Source organism: Anastrepha ludens, chromosome 2 (assembly GCF_028408465.1).
Source record: "Anastrepha ludens isolate Willacy chromosome 2, idAnaLude1.1, whole genome shotgun sequence".
Classification (NCBI taxonomy): domain Eukaryota; kingdom Metazoa; phylum Arthropoda; class Insecta; order Diptera; family Tephritidae; genus Anastrepha; species Anastrepha ludens.
In genome coordinates, this window is record NC_071498.1 from 173,400,444 (window position 1) to 173,413,806 (window position 13,363).

The 13,363-nt window shown below is 39.8% G+C and overlaps 1 protein-coding gene across 1 annotated transcript; it reads left to right on the top strand.

Moving 5' to 3' along the window:
* Positions 1 to 290: 290 nt before the first annotated feature.
* On the top strand, positions 291 to 2,775 carry LOC128855891 (membrane metallo-endopeptidase-like 1). Its single transcript, XM_054091111.1, has one exon. It carries the CDS (start codon positions 359 to 361, stop codon positions 2,465 to 2,467), a length of 2,109 nt encoding a protein of 702 aa, XP_053947086.1. The 5' UTR covers positions 291 to 358; the 3' UTR covers positions 2,468 to 2,775.
* The last annotated feature ends 10,588 nt before the right edge of the window (positions 2,776 to 13,363 follow it).

Here is a 13,363-nt window from a genome sequence, read left to right on the forward strand (position 1 = left end):
GCACAAATTACTTGTATATTCACATACCATACATACACACAAATGTACATATAAATGCATGCATCAAAATGAGTATTCAAGTGCTGCTTGTCTTCATTCATTGCTACAATGCCAATCCGATAACCCCAGAGTCATAAATATGTTAGTCACGTCACGACGCATATGAGTTTGTAGGTATGTAAGTATGTATGAACGCTACGCTCATACTCACACTGTAAACGAAGAAGACACAAAAACCGGGATAATTGTGAAGATCTCAAAATTATTTACTGAGTTCTGAGTTGAGCCGAGCAGTTGCAAAACGCCTTTCGACTGTTAAACAACGCGTTCATTAAGCCGTACCGATCGTGACGTCGCCATGAATTTGTTAGTACAAAATACGTTGCAACTTATTTGTATGCTTTTGGCATGCGCAAACACCTTAGCTACGCCGCTAAACACAAATCGCGTGCGAAACATACCCGAGAAACTCACGCAATCGAATATAGATATGATGCGGCTCGCCAAGCGCGATTCAATCGTTAATACAATGAATCCGAAAATTAAGCCTTGCGATGACTTCTATAAATTCGCGTGTGGCAAGTGGGCACGTGCGAATCCTGCAACTACAATCGAACATTTGACAACCGGCCTATTTGAAGAGATGAGCCAGCTACTCGATCGTAAGGTGGAGAAACTACTTACAAACGATCCGGATTTCAACTACACAGCCATCGACAACAAAGTTAAAGACTTTTTTGTTTCGTGCGTGAATTTGGTTAAGCTGAAAGATAAATACAAACAGAAACTAATTGATATGATCGCCGAGTTTGGTGAAATGCCCGCGCTCAGTGGCGACAAATGGAATGCGGAGAAATTCGATTGGCTGGTGACGATTGCACGAATTGCGCACAAGTATGGCAAGGACATACTACTCGGCATGGATATAATGGCCGACTATAAAGACAATAGCGTAAATCGAGTGTACATTGGTCAAGCGGATTTGCCATTAGAGAGTCGCGCGATGTACTTGGATGACTCTACGGCAGTCTATAGAGAAAGCTATAAGCGCAAGTTACGCAAGGAGCTTATCAAATTTTTGGGCATTGACGCACAATTGGCCACAAAGACAGCTAACGAAATTGTGGATTTCGAAGTGAAATTGGCATATGGGCTGGTCGATGACTCGCTCGGCCAGAGCTTGGACGATTTGTCAAAGCTGACGACCGTCGAACTGATGCAGGCCAAATATAGTCCAGTTATCGATATCAAGAAACTGGTTAATATAACACTGGGTGAAGTAGTCACCGAACCGTTGTATGAGTATGCCGAGCAATATCAGCAAAATCTGCAGAAAATTATTTTAACAACACCTAAAGAAGTGGTGGCCAATTACATCTTCTACACTTTAGTCTCCGATTATATGCTGGATCTCGATAAGACAGCGTTAAAGCAGAAAAAGACCTGCATCGACAAGACCAAATCGTATTTCGCTAAAAATGTCGACAACATGGTTTACCGTAAGTATAGCACGCGCAAAACCGAACAGGATGTCGAGTATATGTGGAAGGAGCTTAAGGAGAGCTTCAAAAGCACGTTGCTCTCGGACAAGCTTAGTTGGATTGCAGAACCGACGCGCCAATATGCGTTAGAGAAATTGCAGGCTCTTCGTTTGGAAATCAACTCATACATGGATCACAACTTTACCGAGGAGTTTGGCGCCTTAGTGACGAACAAAGACGATTATCTGGCAAATGTGCTCGCCCTATTGGAATTAGACACCAAGCGCACATTCGCCAAATTGCACGAGCCACCCAAACCAATCGAAGCGGGTGAAATTCTCTCCTACACACCGGCTAATATACTAATTGAAAATGTTATCAAGGTGCCGGTATCGATACTGCAACCCTACCTGCTGTGGAACGAAATCTATCCGACTGCCGTGAAGTTCGGCACTTTGGGCGCGCTGGTCGGCCACGAACTCATACACGCCTTCGACGATACCGGCCGTCGTTTCGACAAGTATGGCAACAGTCGCGACTGGTGGGATGAGAAGTCAACGCAAATATTTCTCAATCGCACTGCTTGCTTCAGCAATCAGTATAGCAAATACAAGTACGGCGATCAATTTCTGCCGAAAAGTGTTTCACAGTCGGAAAATATCGCCGACAACGGTGGCATGCGTCTGGCATACCACGCCTATATGCGTTGGTATGAGGATGCGGTGCGTGCGAATGTTGATGTCAGCACCGAACAGTTGCCCAATTTTCCGTACAACTACAAACAGTTGTTCTTCATTAGTTTCGCACAAATTTGGTGCAACGATGCGCATCCAGAAGTGAAGAAGCTGCAAACCTCCACAGACCAGCACGTGCCGGGAGAGTTCAGAGTGATTGGGCCACTCTCAAACTATGACGAATTCGCGCATGAGTTTCATTGTGCGGTGGGCACACAAATGAGTCGAGAAAACAAATGCGAAATTTATTAGATTAAAATTGCAAATTACTTGTGCATATGTGCATATGTATGTACTCGTATGTGCGAATGTGGTGTAAATTTAATTTGTTTCAAAAATATGCACTTGTACATACTTGCTCGTGCATCAAAACCAAAAGGACTGTGAACTGGCTTTAATTTTTTATTGAAAATTTTAAATGGTCATATTTTCATTGAAGTGATTATTGTTTAATAAATGCAATTAAAATTTATTGAAAAATTAAAAAAAAAAAAAACAGTATAAAGAATTATATTACATATGTATTGGCTGACACGTACGTGTGTTTGTATGTATATGAATTTATTTATATGTACAAATAAAAGTTATTATTTTGTTTCACATAGCAGCGGCGCTTTTATATTTGTGGTGACAGACTAACTGAGAATTTCGAAGAAAGTTTGCTGATATTCAGCACCTTATAAAGGGTATTTCAAGAGTGACTCGTAGATGCCAGTAATAAATAATTCCTAGGCGGTACCTTTTCTTGTGTCTTCTTTGTAATTTTGTCAAGTAAACAGATGTACAATTTTTTTTAAATATAAAAAAAAGTTCAACCTGAAAGAATATAAATTTTTGCAAACTATGTGTGCTTAAAAAATAATGTGAATTTTCATTTTTCAATTCATCAATCATCATCTATCAATTTCTATTTAATCTCCTTTAAAGTAGTTCCCCTCAGTTATAAAGGGTTTTTAATAACAGGTGTTAACAGTGCATGGATTGCGCTATCGAGAGATGATTAACGACTTTTTATGGCCGGAATTGGATGGTTTTGATCTGGACAACACACAAGCAACGAAACCATTGATTTTTTAGGGGAAGGGTTTCCGAACAGTGTCTCTCGAAGAGGTGATCACAATTGGCCACCGAGATCTTGTTATTTAACAGCTTGTGACTTTTTTCTTTGGGGCCACGTGGAATAGAAGGTCTACGCCAACAGCCCAGGCTGGATTCAAGACCTCAAAGATGGAATTCGTGAGGCTATCGAGGCCATAGGGCAGCCAATTTGCAATTCGGTTATGGAGAATTTCTTGAAAAGGATATTGTCCTGGAAGCGTGGTCGTGGTGGTCATTTGCCTGATGTTATTTTCCACTATTAACGGCATACCTTCCTCTTTATAATGAAATAAACACGCGATCATTTATATTAAAAAATAGCATTTTTCTTTGAATATCAAAATAACACCTCTGTTTGGAAAACTCTTTAATACTCTTGTGGCAGCGTTTTTTCCCATCCTCGAAGCAGTTCTGATATTTACTTTTTGGTATGTCCTTGAGCTCTCTCAGCGATTCGGTTTTTATCTCCTCAATCGTCCCAAAACGGCATCCTTTCATGGGTCTCTTCAATCTTGGAAACAGGAAAAAGTCACAGGGGGCCAAAACTGGTGAATACGGTGACTGAGGCATGATAGCGATGTTGTTTTCGGCCGAATAATCTCTCACAAGCAAAGTGTAGTGAGCAGGTGCATTACCATGACGCAAAAGCCATGGCTACATGCAAACGTCGCCTAACTTGAAGGTAATACTCCTTATTTGCCGTTTGAACTTGTGGTAGAAACTCCTGATGCACTACGTCATGGTAATCGAAGAAGACAGTGAGCAAAACCCTGACATTTGATCGAACTTGACGTGCTTTTTTTAGTTTTGGCTCTCCTGAACTCTTCCATTGGAACAGTTGGGTTTTGTCTTCGATGTCATAATCATATACCCATGATTCGTTACCAGTTATGATCCTCTTAAGTAAATCTGGATAATCGTTGACGTCATTCAACAATTCCTGAGCGATGCTCATGCTACGTCGTTTTTGGTCAAAATTCAGCAATTTTCGAACGAACTTCGAAAAGATTGCAAGGCATGAGCCAACCGATATGCCGACATCCTCAGCAACTTCTCTAATTTTGATTCAACTATTCTCCATAACAATTTTCTTCACTTTCTCAACATTTTCATTGGCTGTTGATGTGCTGGGGCGTCCAGAACGTGCGTCCTCATTCACATCTTCTCGACCTTCTGTGAAAAGCTTGTACCACTTGTAAACATTTTTTTGGCTCAGAGTACTCTAACCGTATGCCACTGTCGACATTTCAAGTGCATTTGAGCAATTAAAACTATTTTTTAAACAAAATTTGCTGCAACTTCTTTGAATCATTTTTTTCGATAGCAGAAAATCGCCGAATTCGCGAAACACTTGTCTTATTTATGCCTTTCACAAACAAACTAAACATGCAATATTGCTAAAACCGTGAACATATCTTCTAGACGAGTGTACCAACATAAAAATATAATAATTGAAAGTCGAATGTACGTAGCCCGCGAAATTTAAAAATTCACCTTATTTTTTGAACACATAGGAGGTTTATTTTAAAACAACATCTAGGCGCGCCTTTTGAAATACCCTTTATTTCTTCTTGATAATGAAATAATTTGAAGGCGCTGGAATAATTCTTCTTAATTCTACATGCATACGAGTATCAATTGAAGATAAAGAATTACTGAAATACAGAGCACAGGAAATACTGGCAAATGTGAAAAGGCATAAAAATGATATTTAGCGTGTTCGCTTGGGCTATCCAGCTCAGTGTACCGATTAATTTCCACCGAAACGATGCGGATCATTTTTGTAGGCATTGCCAGCACTGATATAAAACCATTTTTTTCGTAGTAACAGGGTCGTTTGAAAAGTCCAAGCAAAAGTAAGAACTACTTAATTGTTTGGAGTAGGTAAACCTGTTTTATTTTTCGACCTAATCTCCTTTTCGGCTTTTACACTTCGTCCAAAGCTGTTCTAGTTTGTTGATCCCTTTCAAATAATATAACAAGATTTGTTTAAGTCTGAAAAATAGCCATCCGTTTCTGCAATCACATCCTCGTTGGAAAAAACCCTGTTCACGCCAGCCCTTTCTTCAAATTGGGGCACAAATAGTAGTTCGAGACATGTGAGGTAGCCAAGTTCAGAAGATAGGGAGGCTGTGTAACGAGTTGGAACCCTATTCCCATTAATTTTGCGACCACAGTTGCTGAGGCATGAGCTGGTGCGTTGTCGTGATGCAAAAGGAGAATTACTCGACTTCCTCGATTCAAGCGAATGCCAAACATAAAGAAATATACCGAACTGGCTCAAACTTGGGGTGTGCTCTTCCAAGAGATGCTACTAACTGAACATAACCGCGATACGCGCCAGTAGTGCCACCTCTCACTTTTCCCGTACTTTTCAAACGACCCTTGTAATAATAAATATAATTTAATGTTGATGTATTCTGCACAGTATTTGCCGTTTGGCACATGACAGCATTGAAGATGAGTCATTTATTAGAAAATGAAGGCGCTGTTAATAATAAATTTTCAAGATTACGATATTTCAACTGCAAATTGACGAATATAGTTTCTAGAGCTAATCACTTCAATTTGCTGTAATAGTGTACGCCTAACAGCGTAGCATTAAAAGTATCAGCCAAAAACTTCATTCAACATAAAATTTATCTCTGAAATAATTTTTATTTTTTTTATTTTACCTCATTATACACGTGTGCTGTGCTGTGCTGTGCTGCCAAAACATCGACGAAAAACCAAGCGAACAGTGATCCGTTCTGTTGTCGTCTAATTTGAAACAGATCTCTATCCAAGGATGATGAATTTGCCAGGTTTGGCTACTAATTATGATGAAAAACCAAATTATGAGAATGAAAAACTTAAAACATTTGCTCTTTAACTATGGTGAAAAAGAAACTTGTGAGGGGCATTTTGACTGTCACGTCACTTGGGAGATTCGGTCGCCGCATTCTCCACAAACATTTCACTCACATATTCGGACACTCGTCATATCAGTCGTTTTTCAGGCGGCAACGAAGAGTCATTGGTTGATTTCTTTCGTATATTACCAATACAATCTCAGCTTTTTCGTAAACACATTCCTTTTTACGTCAGCTCTTCAGCTGATTCTCTCACATTCGCACAGAGCCGAAAACCGATTTGTTATTGAACACACCTTCTCAATTCTTTTCACCATGGGCCACAGCTGTAAAAATCGATTCACCATGATTTCTCTCAAGCTCAAAGTAGGGGTGCCATATCATAACACTGTGTCCTTAAACATACCTGTAACGATATTTTTGTCATCAGTTATTGGTGCCATAGCAACATCAAGCAACTGGTTATGGTTACGGCGAAAGACCAAAATCCAAGCCTAAAGTAGAGGTGCCATAACCTTCTTCTTCTTAATTGGTGCGATAACCGCTTACGCAATTTTGGCCGAGTTTAACAAAGCGCACCAGTTGTTTCTTTCTCGTGCTAACCGACGCCAATTGGACACACCAAGTGAAGCCAAGTCCTTCTCCACCTGATCTTTCCAACGCAGAGGAGGCCTTCCACCAGCTGGTACCGCATCGAATGCTTTCAGAGCCGGAGCGTTTTTAAGCATTCGGACAACATGACTCAATTAACATATCCACTGGATCATTCGCTGCGCTATGTCTATATCGTTCCTTATATTCTATATTGTTCCATCGCCTGCGTTATTCGGCGTTGCCAACGTACAAATGTCCAAAAATATTGCGCAAAATCTTTCTCCCAACCACTTCCAGCGTCGCTTCATTGAATGTTGTCATCGTCCAAGCTTCTGCGCCATACGTTAGGACGGGCATGATGAGAGGACGGGCATGATAGAGTGTTAATTTTGTTCGTCGAGAGAGGACTTTATTACTCAGTTTCCTACTTAGTCCAAAGCAGCACTTGTTGGCAACAGAGATTCTACGTTGGATTTTCAGGCTGACATTATTAGCGGTGTCAACGCTGGTTCCTAGATAAACGAAGTATCTTACAACATCGAAATCATAACTGTCAATAGTGCCGATACGCGAGTGTGCCGACTGTTTGTTTGAAGACAGGAGGTACTGCGTTTTGTCCTCGTTCACCACCAGACCCATTCGCTTTGCCTCTTTATCTAGTTTGGAAAAAGCAAAAATTACAGTGCAGATGTTAAAGCCGATGATGCCAATATCATTATTGTGAATATCTGAATATAAGTGGACTATCCTGTGATCGATATTGGACTTTTCAGGTCTAAAGCCACACTTACAAGGTCAGTTGGTTGATGGTGATATTTAGAAGACTAATCACGCGGTAATTGACGCATATTGCAGTATCATCCTTCTTATGAATTGGGCAGAGCGCACTTAAGTTCCAATCGGCAGGTATGCTTTCCTCCGATCATATTTTGCATAGAAGCTGATGCATGCACCTTACCAGCTCCTCGCCGCCATGTATGAATACCTCAGCCGGCAGTCCGTCGGCGCCCGCGGCTTTGTTGTTCTTTTGCTGCGCTATCGCTATTCTCACCTCGCCATGGTCGGGTAGCGGAACAACAGTTCCATCGTCAACGATTGGGGTATTGGGATTTTCATATCCTCTGTGACTCTCCATAATTTAAGTACCAGATGCCGTCTTTTTTCTTACAGGAAAACGCCTTGGTCTTAAAACCTTCTGTAAGCCGCCGAACTCTGTATAGGCTCTTAACCCGTAGGTACCCCCTCTTAATGGGCAACATGCTTATCCTTTACAAATCGTTGCTCAAACCAGTTTTGGCTCATGGAATCCAGCTATGGGACACAGCATGAAATTCAAAATTGGAAATTCTGCAATGTTTTCAGTCCAAGACTCTAGGCGTGACAAATGACCGAATTCATCGGGACGGAAATTCCTTTAATGGAAGAGGAAATAAAAAATTTAACCAAGATATACCGAGATCCTCTTCAATCCTACCCAAGTGAACTAGTCAAATGAACTGATTCTCATATCGTATCTTTAAGGTTGAAGAGGAAAACACTGATCCAGCCTATCTACGAGCTACCTATAAAATTATTAATTTGTTTATTAGAAAGATATTTCAAAGGAAATATACTTTTAACACTTAAATCAAAGGCGCTTTTTAAACGAATTCAAAACTCCTAATTTTTTTTTGTTGGATACTTAAAGAATTAACTAGATTTATGTTAAAAAAAAATTACTAAAATAAATCAGAAACAAATAAGTTCTCAAAACTTGTCAATAAGTCCCTGTGCTATAGTTATTTAACAAGGTCTATTTTAAGACCTGGAGCGATTTGAAAACACTACTCGGTAAAGTAGCACTTGATAATAAGAGCTATCATTAGTTGAATTTCAAGGTTGATACAGTCGGCGCTAATGCTAGTTTCTCTAGGTATAAACGAAATTCTCTATTAGTTGACAAAACGCGAGTGGATTGATTGCTTCTTTGGTGACATGAGATGGCTCGTCTTGTTCTCCGTTACCTCTTGATTCATTCGCTTCGCATCTTTGTCTATTTTGAAAATTAATCGTTGTGGTTGTTAAGACTGAAAGAGGCGTTAAGCTGATGTCTATCGATGGCGGGTGAATTAAAAAATAAATAAATAATTGGTGCGTACACAAACGGGGGGTGAACTGTGTAATTTAATTAGCGCCAACTCAATACAACGAGGTTGCGAATATTGAGCTGAAAATGGGTGTGAGTGCGAAAATGTATTATTGACAGAACGATTAATTGAAAGCAATTTTTTTTCCGATGTACATATGATTCTGAACTGTGTGATCTAATTTTGTTGTATATTTTTCATACTCACTATAGCAAATAATGCAGCGTGCAGTGACATCAAACGCGGATAATTTCGTTGCTACGAGCTACAATTTAGATGATTTTATTGTCGATGCCATCGCTGTCGCACTTATCTCAAAGAAAGATGCCATCGTCGATCTGCTTGTCGAATTCGTACAAGGTGACAATGAGCTCACTGATGACGACAACGATAGCACAGGCAGCACTGGCGTCAGTCAGTGTTGTTGTTACGCTTGGTGCGCTTAACGACAAATGCTTGTATGTGTTGTGCAATGGAAGCCAATTGGTTACGATTGCATTCTCCCGTTCGGCAAAATTAGCTATCTCAATCTAGTGCATCACTTGCCCGCCTCTCCTCTGGTGTTGCGATCACAGCCAATACTACGGAATTTGAACTCGAAGTGCTGCTAGAAGGTGAACATTGGTTAGGCGCCATCGTAGCAACAACCTTTATTTGGAATTATTTAAATTTATTTAGATAATTCATTTACAGTGAGACTTAAAATCCGAGATACGGTGAAGATTTAAATTAATTTAGATAATTCGTTCGTTTTTAAATAAAATATTTTCCTATTTTTAGCATTCGACAGTAAGTTAGATGAGAAATGTGCCACAATAAACTTTAGATATGATTTTTAGTTAAATATTTTCTTGGATGGTTTTGTTCGATTTATTGGGAGTCATATTGGCCTGAAGCTAATTACTTATAGTACTTACAGTTTTAAAATTTAAGTTGAGAAATTATTGAAATCGGCAATGTTACAACTTCAGCTGGACTGACTTACCTTTGAAATTTATTCAACTTGTTTAGAGGGCACAAGAGCTGATAAGTGGTACTTTTGCTTCGAGTGCTCTTTTGCCCAAGTGTTTGGCTATTCAATTGGTGAATTTGATGCATACCCCTATTAAGTGACAGAACTCCGTCGCTAACATCAAAACCGGCATTATTGCTCTCCAAGCCGCTGGTTGTCGACGTTATTTCGATGTTGAATCGGCGATGCGCGTTAATTAACTTAAATTTTTTAAGGCTACAAAGCAGCTATGATTAAAAGGCAAGCATATTTGAGTTTATTGATGAATTAGGTAATGGCAATTAAGCCGTAAAAAATGAGAATTTAGTTGGCATTTGAGAACAATATTTAGAAATTCAGACAAATATTTTTATAGCTATGCAAACTTCGTCATTAGAGTACTATAACATTGGTCACATGACTGGTTTTCATAGAAGCCTTAGAAATCCAAAGAATAGTTAAGGTGAAAAAAAATTAGAAAATTTTTAAAATGGTTTTGTAAAATTTTTTTATTTTATTTTATTTTTTTAATTTTGTTGAATACTAAGAATGTGTTTTTATTATTTTTTCATTTAGCTTCTATTGTAGCATAGGGCGTCAAAAGGATACAGGATGGTCCATATAGTGGTTCCTTTTTCAAAACTCTTCGAACAAGATTTCGTTCATGTGATGTGTGACAAGATTTCGTTCATGTGACTACCTGGGCTGGCTTCGGAGTAGAGCATACTGCTAATCCAAATTTCTAAGACCTTAGTGACAGTTTTTGGCTCTAGCATATGAATGCTTACTCGAAATTCGCCTTAAGGGAATTGATTTTTCATCTCTAAGGTCTACTTTGAAATGTCCTATTGACTCTCTGTACTGCTAGTCTCTATTACCCTTTTATGGGAGATGTGATGTGTGTGAAGCTGTATGCCTCTAGTCTATTATAGACTATATAGGTTAGGTTGAACTGGATGACTTGAAGTTACACATACATTCTATTGTTCCATAGCGATACCAGAAGGAACTCATTATTTTTTAGGTTTAAAGTAGTCTATCCGCATGGTGCCTGTTATAGAAAGGAACTTAAGGAGACATTTCCAACTTACTGCTGAAATAACTTCTAATCTATTAAACTATTAAACCGTTAAGCGTTTTTTGAATAACGCAGGGCATCCGCAAAGGAGATGTTCTACAGTTTGCCTTGAATCCTGCTGCCCACATTTGCTGCATACCTCGCTGTCTGAGATTACAAGCCTATAAGCATACGCTGCTGCTGCGCTATGAGCACGCCTATCATCTTCGTGTTAGTGATACTATAAATCGGGCACAACTGTGATCGTCATGTTTTTCACATGACCTCAACATTCCTGCAAGTGGGCAGACTCTCCCATATAGACCTGAATTTTCTGACCATGTTTTCATCTAGTTCGTTGCATAATATTCGGACTGTCTTTGGGCTTTCGTAGACAAAATGTGAGTAAAGAGAGACCCCGTTTTTTCATTATATCGTCTACTATCTCGATCCCTTCAATGTCCTTATGGGTGGGAACGCAATAGAAATGTAGCTTAAAATTCGCTGCCAACCTTTCTACTGCCGTCCTGCTCTGAAGACCGATTTTGGATGTTATAATAAAAAATGTAATTGCTCCAATGGCTGCCTGACTATCCATGTAAAAGTTTTCTTTGGAGTTTGTCCCACTAGTATCATAAGCTAGGTCAGCCGCCTTTCCAACTGCGAAAAACTCAGCCTGGAAGAATACACTGCGGTGATCTGGAGTCGTTCTCAGCGTTCCAGTAAGGGGGTTTAGATTAAAAAATTGAAATGAAAATGAAACGGAAAACTACTTTTAAGTCTTATCTTTAAGTGTTACATTAAAGTCATTTTGTACATCTAATCTAAAAGGTTTTGTAACCAAAATAAATTTTCAAATAAAAATTGAAATGCAACGAAAAATCGTCCAAGTTCATATCTTCAATTTCCGACCACAAAAAATCCTTTATCATGCTTCTTTATACCTCACCGTTGAACGAATTGGCGGTTCGATCAGCATTTTAAAAGAAAATATGCCAATGATACCACCACCGGGGGGATCCCTTGAGAACCTGTTGTCTGCTGTTGGAAAGATGGGCCTCGCCTCAACTCAGCGAACACTGGGCTAGTGCGCAAACGTGCTAAGCCGTGAGATCCTTCTGGGAACGGGTAAATCAGGGGCGCTTGAGTGAACTTCTAAAACTGAAAAAGCCGCAGCTCTCGAATTTGGTATGCATCCTTACCGGAATGTCCGTTAGGTGTCCATGTGGTGAGACTTGGGATTGCTCTAGGTCCCTTCCGCAGAGGCTGTCTGAAGAACAAGGTGGAATCATTTCAGGATCTTCTTTTCAGCTGCCCTGTTCTCATCGGGCAAAGATTTAGACATCTGGAATCTCACTTGTTTGGTACACCTGCCGACATTGCGGGTTTAAATACCACACACCTGGTGAAATTTATCAGTAGCTTGAAGCGGCTACGATGAGCGTAAATAGCCACTGTTGGTCGTCATCCTCTAATCCGATCTAATCTTCCTTCAATTCTCATTTTTCTCTCCCCTACGCCCTGTATGGTATCACAGCGGACAAATTTTGAATATTTGTCCAAGTAGGCACCTCGCAAGGACAGCCATTTTTTCTAACCCAGCCTAATCGCCGCTTCAAAATTTGTTCCAAACTGTCACTCACTGAGGGGGCATTGGCTTCTCGACGATCGCATGCGCGGTTTCCGTTTCCAAAATACGGTAGTTTTGCTTGTTAACATACCCGCCGAGAAGGAATTACGCTTCGCCAAGAAAGATGATTTCGACTCCTTTCCAATAAACGCACTACGTGGGTTACACAACATTGACTCTGAATATAAATTCCAATATTTGCCAAGCGAAAAGCGATGCATTTCGTGTCGCGAAGATAAGAAACTGATCAAGATTTTCAGCGGGAAAGAACTGACAATGTCAAAACAACATGTGGTAAGAAACACCATATGGGCCACCCTGTATTTTAGCATCTAAATCATATTAAAATTTTAGCCTATTCGGACGACCTCTGCAAAAGGTACGCATTTTTCTACGATTTTTCAAAATTAATTATCATACCCCAGACAAACATTTTTTAAGAGAAAAAACTGGACAAATATTAACCCTTTGCGCTCGAGCGGTACCTCTCAGGCACCACTGCATGTGATGCAATAACTCGAGCGGTGCCTGAGAGGAACCATTCAGATCGATGTGTCTAAATGTCTTATCTCGGATGATTCTGTCGCCGCCGCCGACTAAATGGGAAGCTGCATGTTATTTTGATAGGACAATAGAAAGATTGCACGGTTTCTTCCCAAAGAACGTCCGGCCCAAGGCGACAAACTGTGTACTACTGTGACACATGCCCCGACAAGCAAAGAATTCACATTGGAGATTGTTTCATAAAATATCATAAGAAACAAAATTATACAACATAATTTTTAATAATTGTATTGAAT

Coding starts and splice junctions, on each gene's coding strand:
- LOC128855891 (XM_054091111.1), top strand. CDS start 359: ATGAATTTGTTAGTACAAAATACGTTGCAACTTATTTGTATGCTTTTG.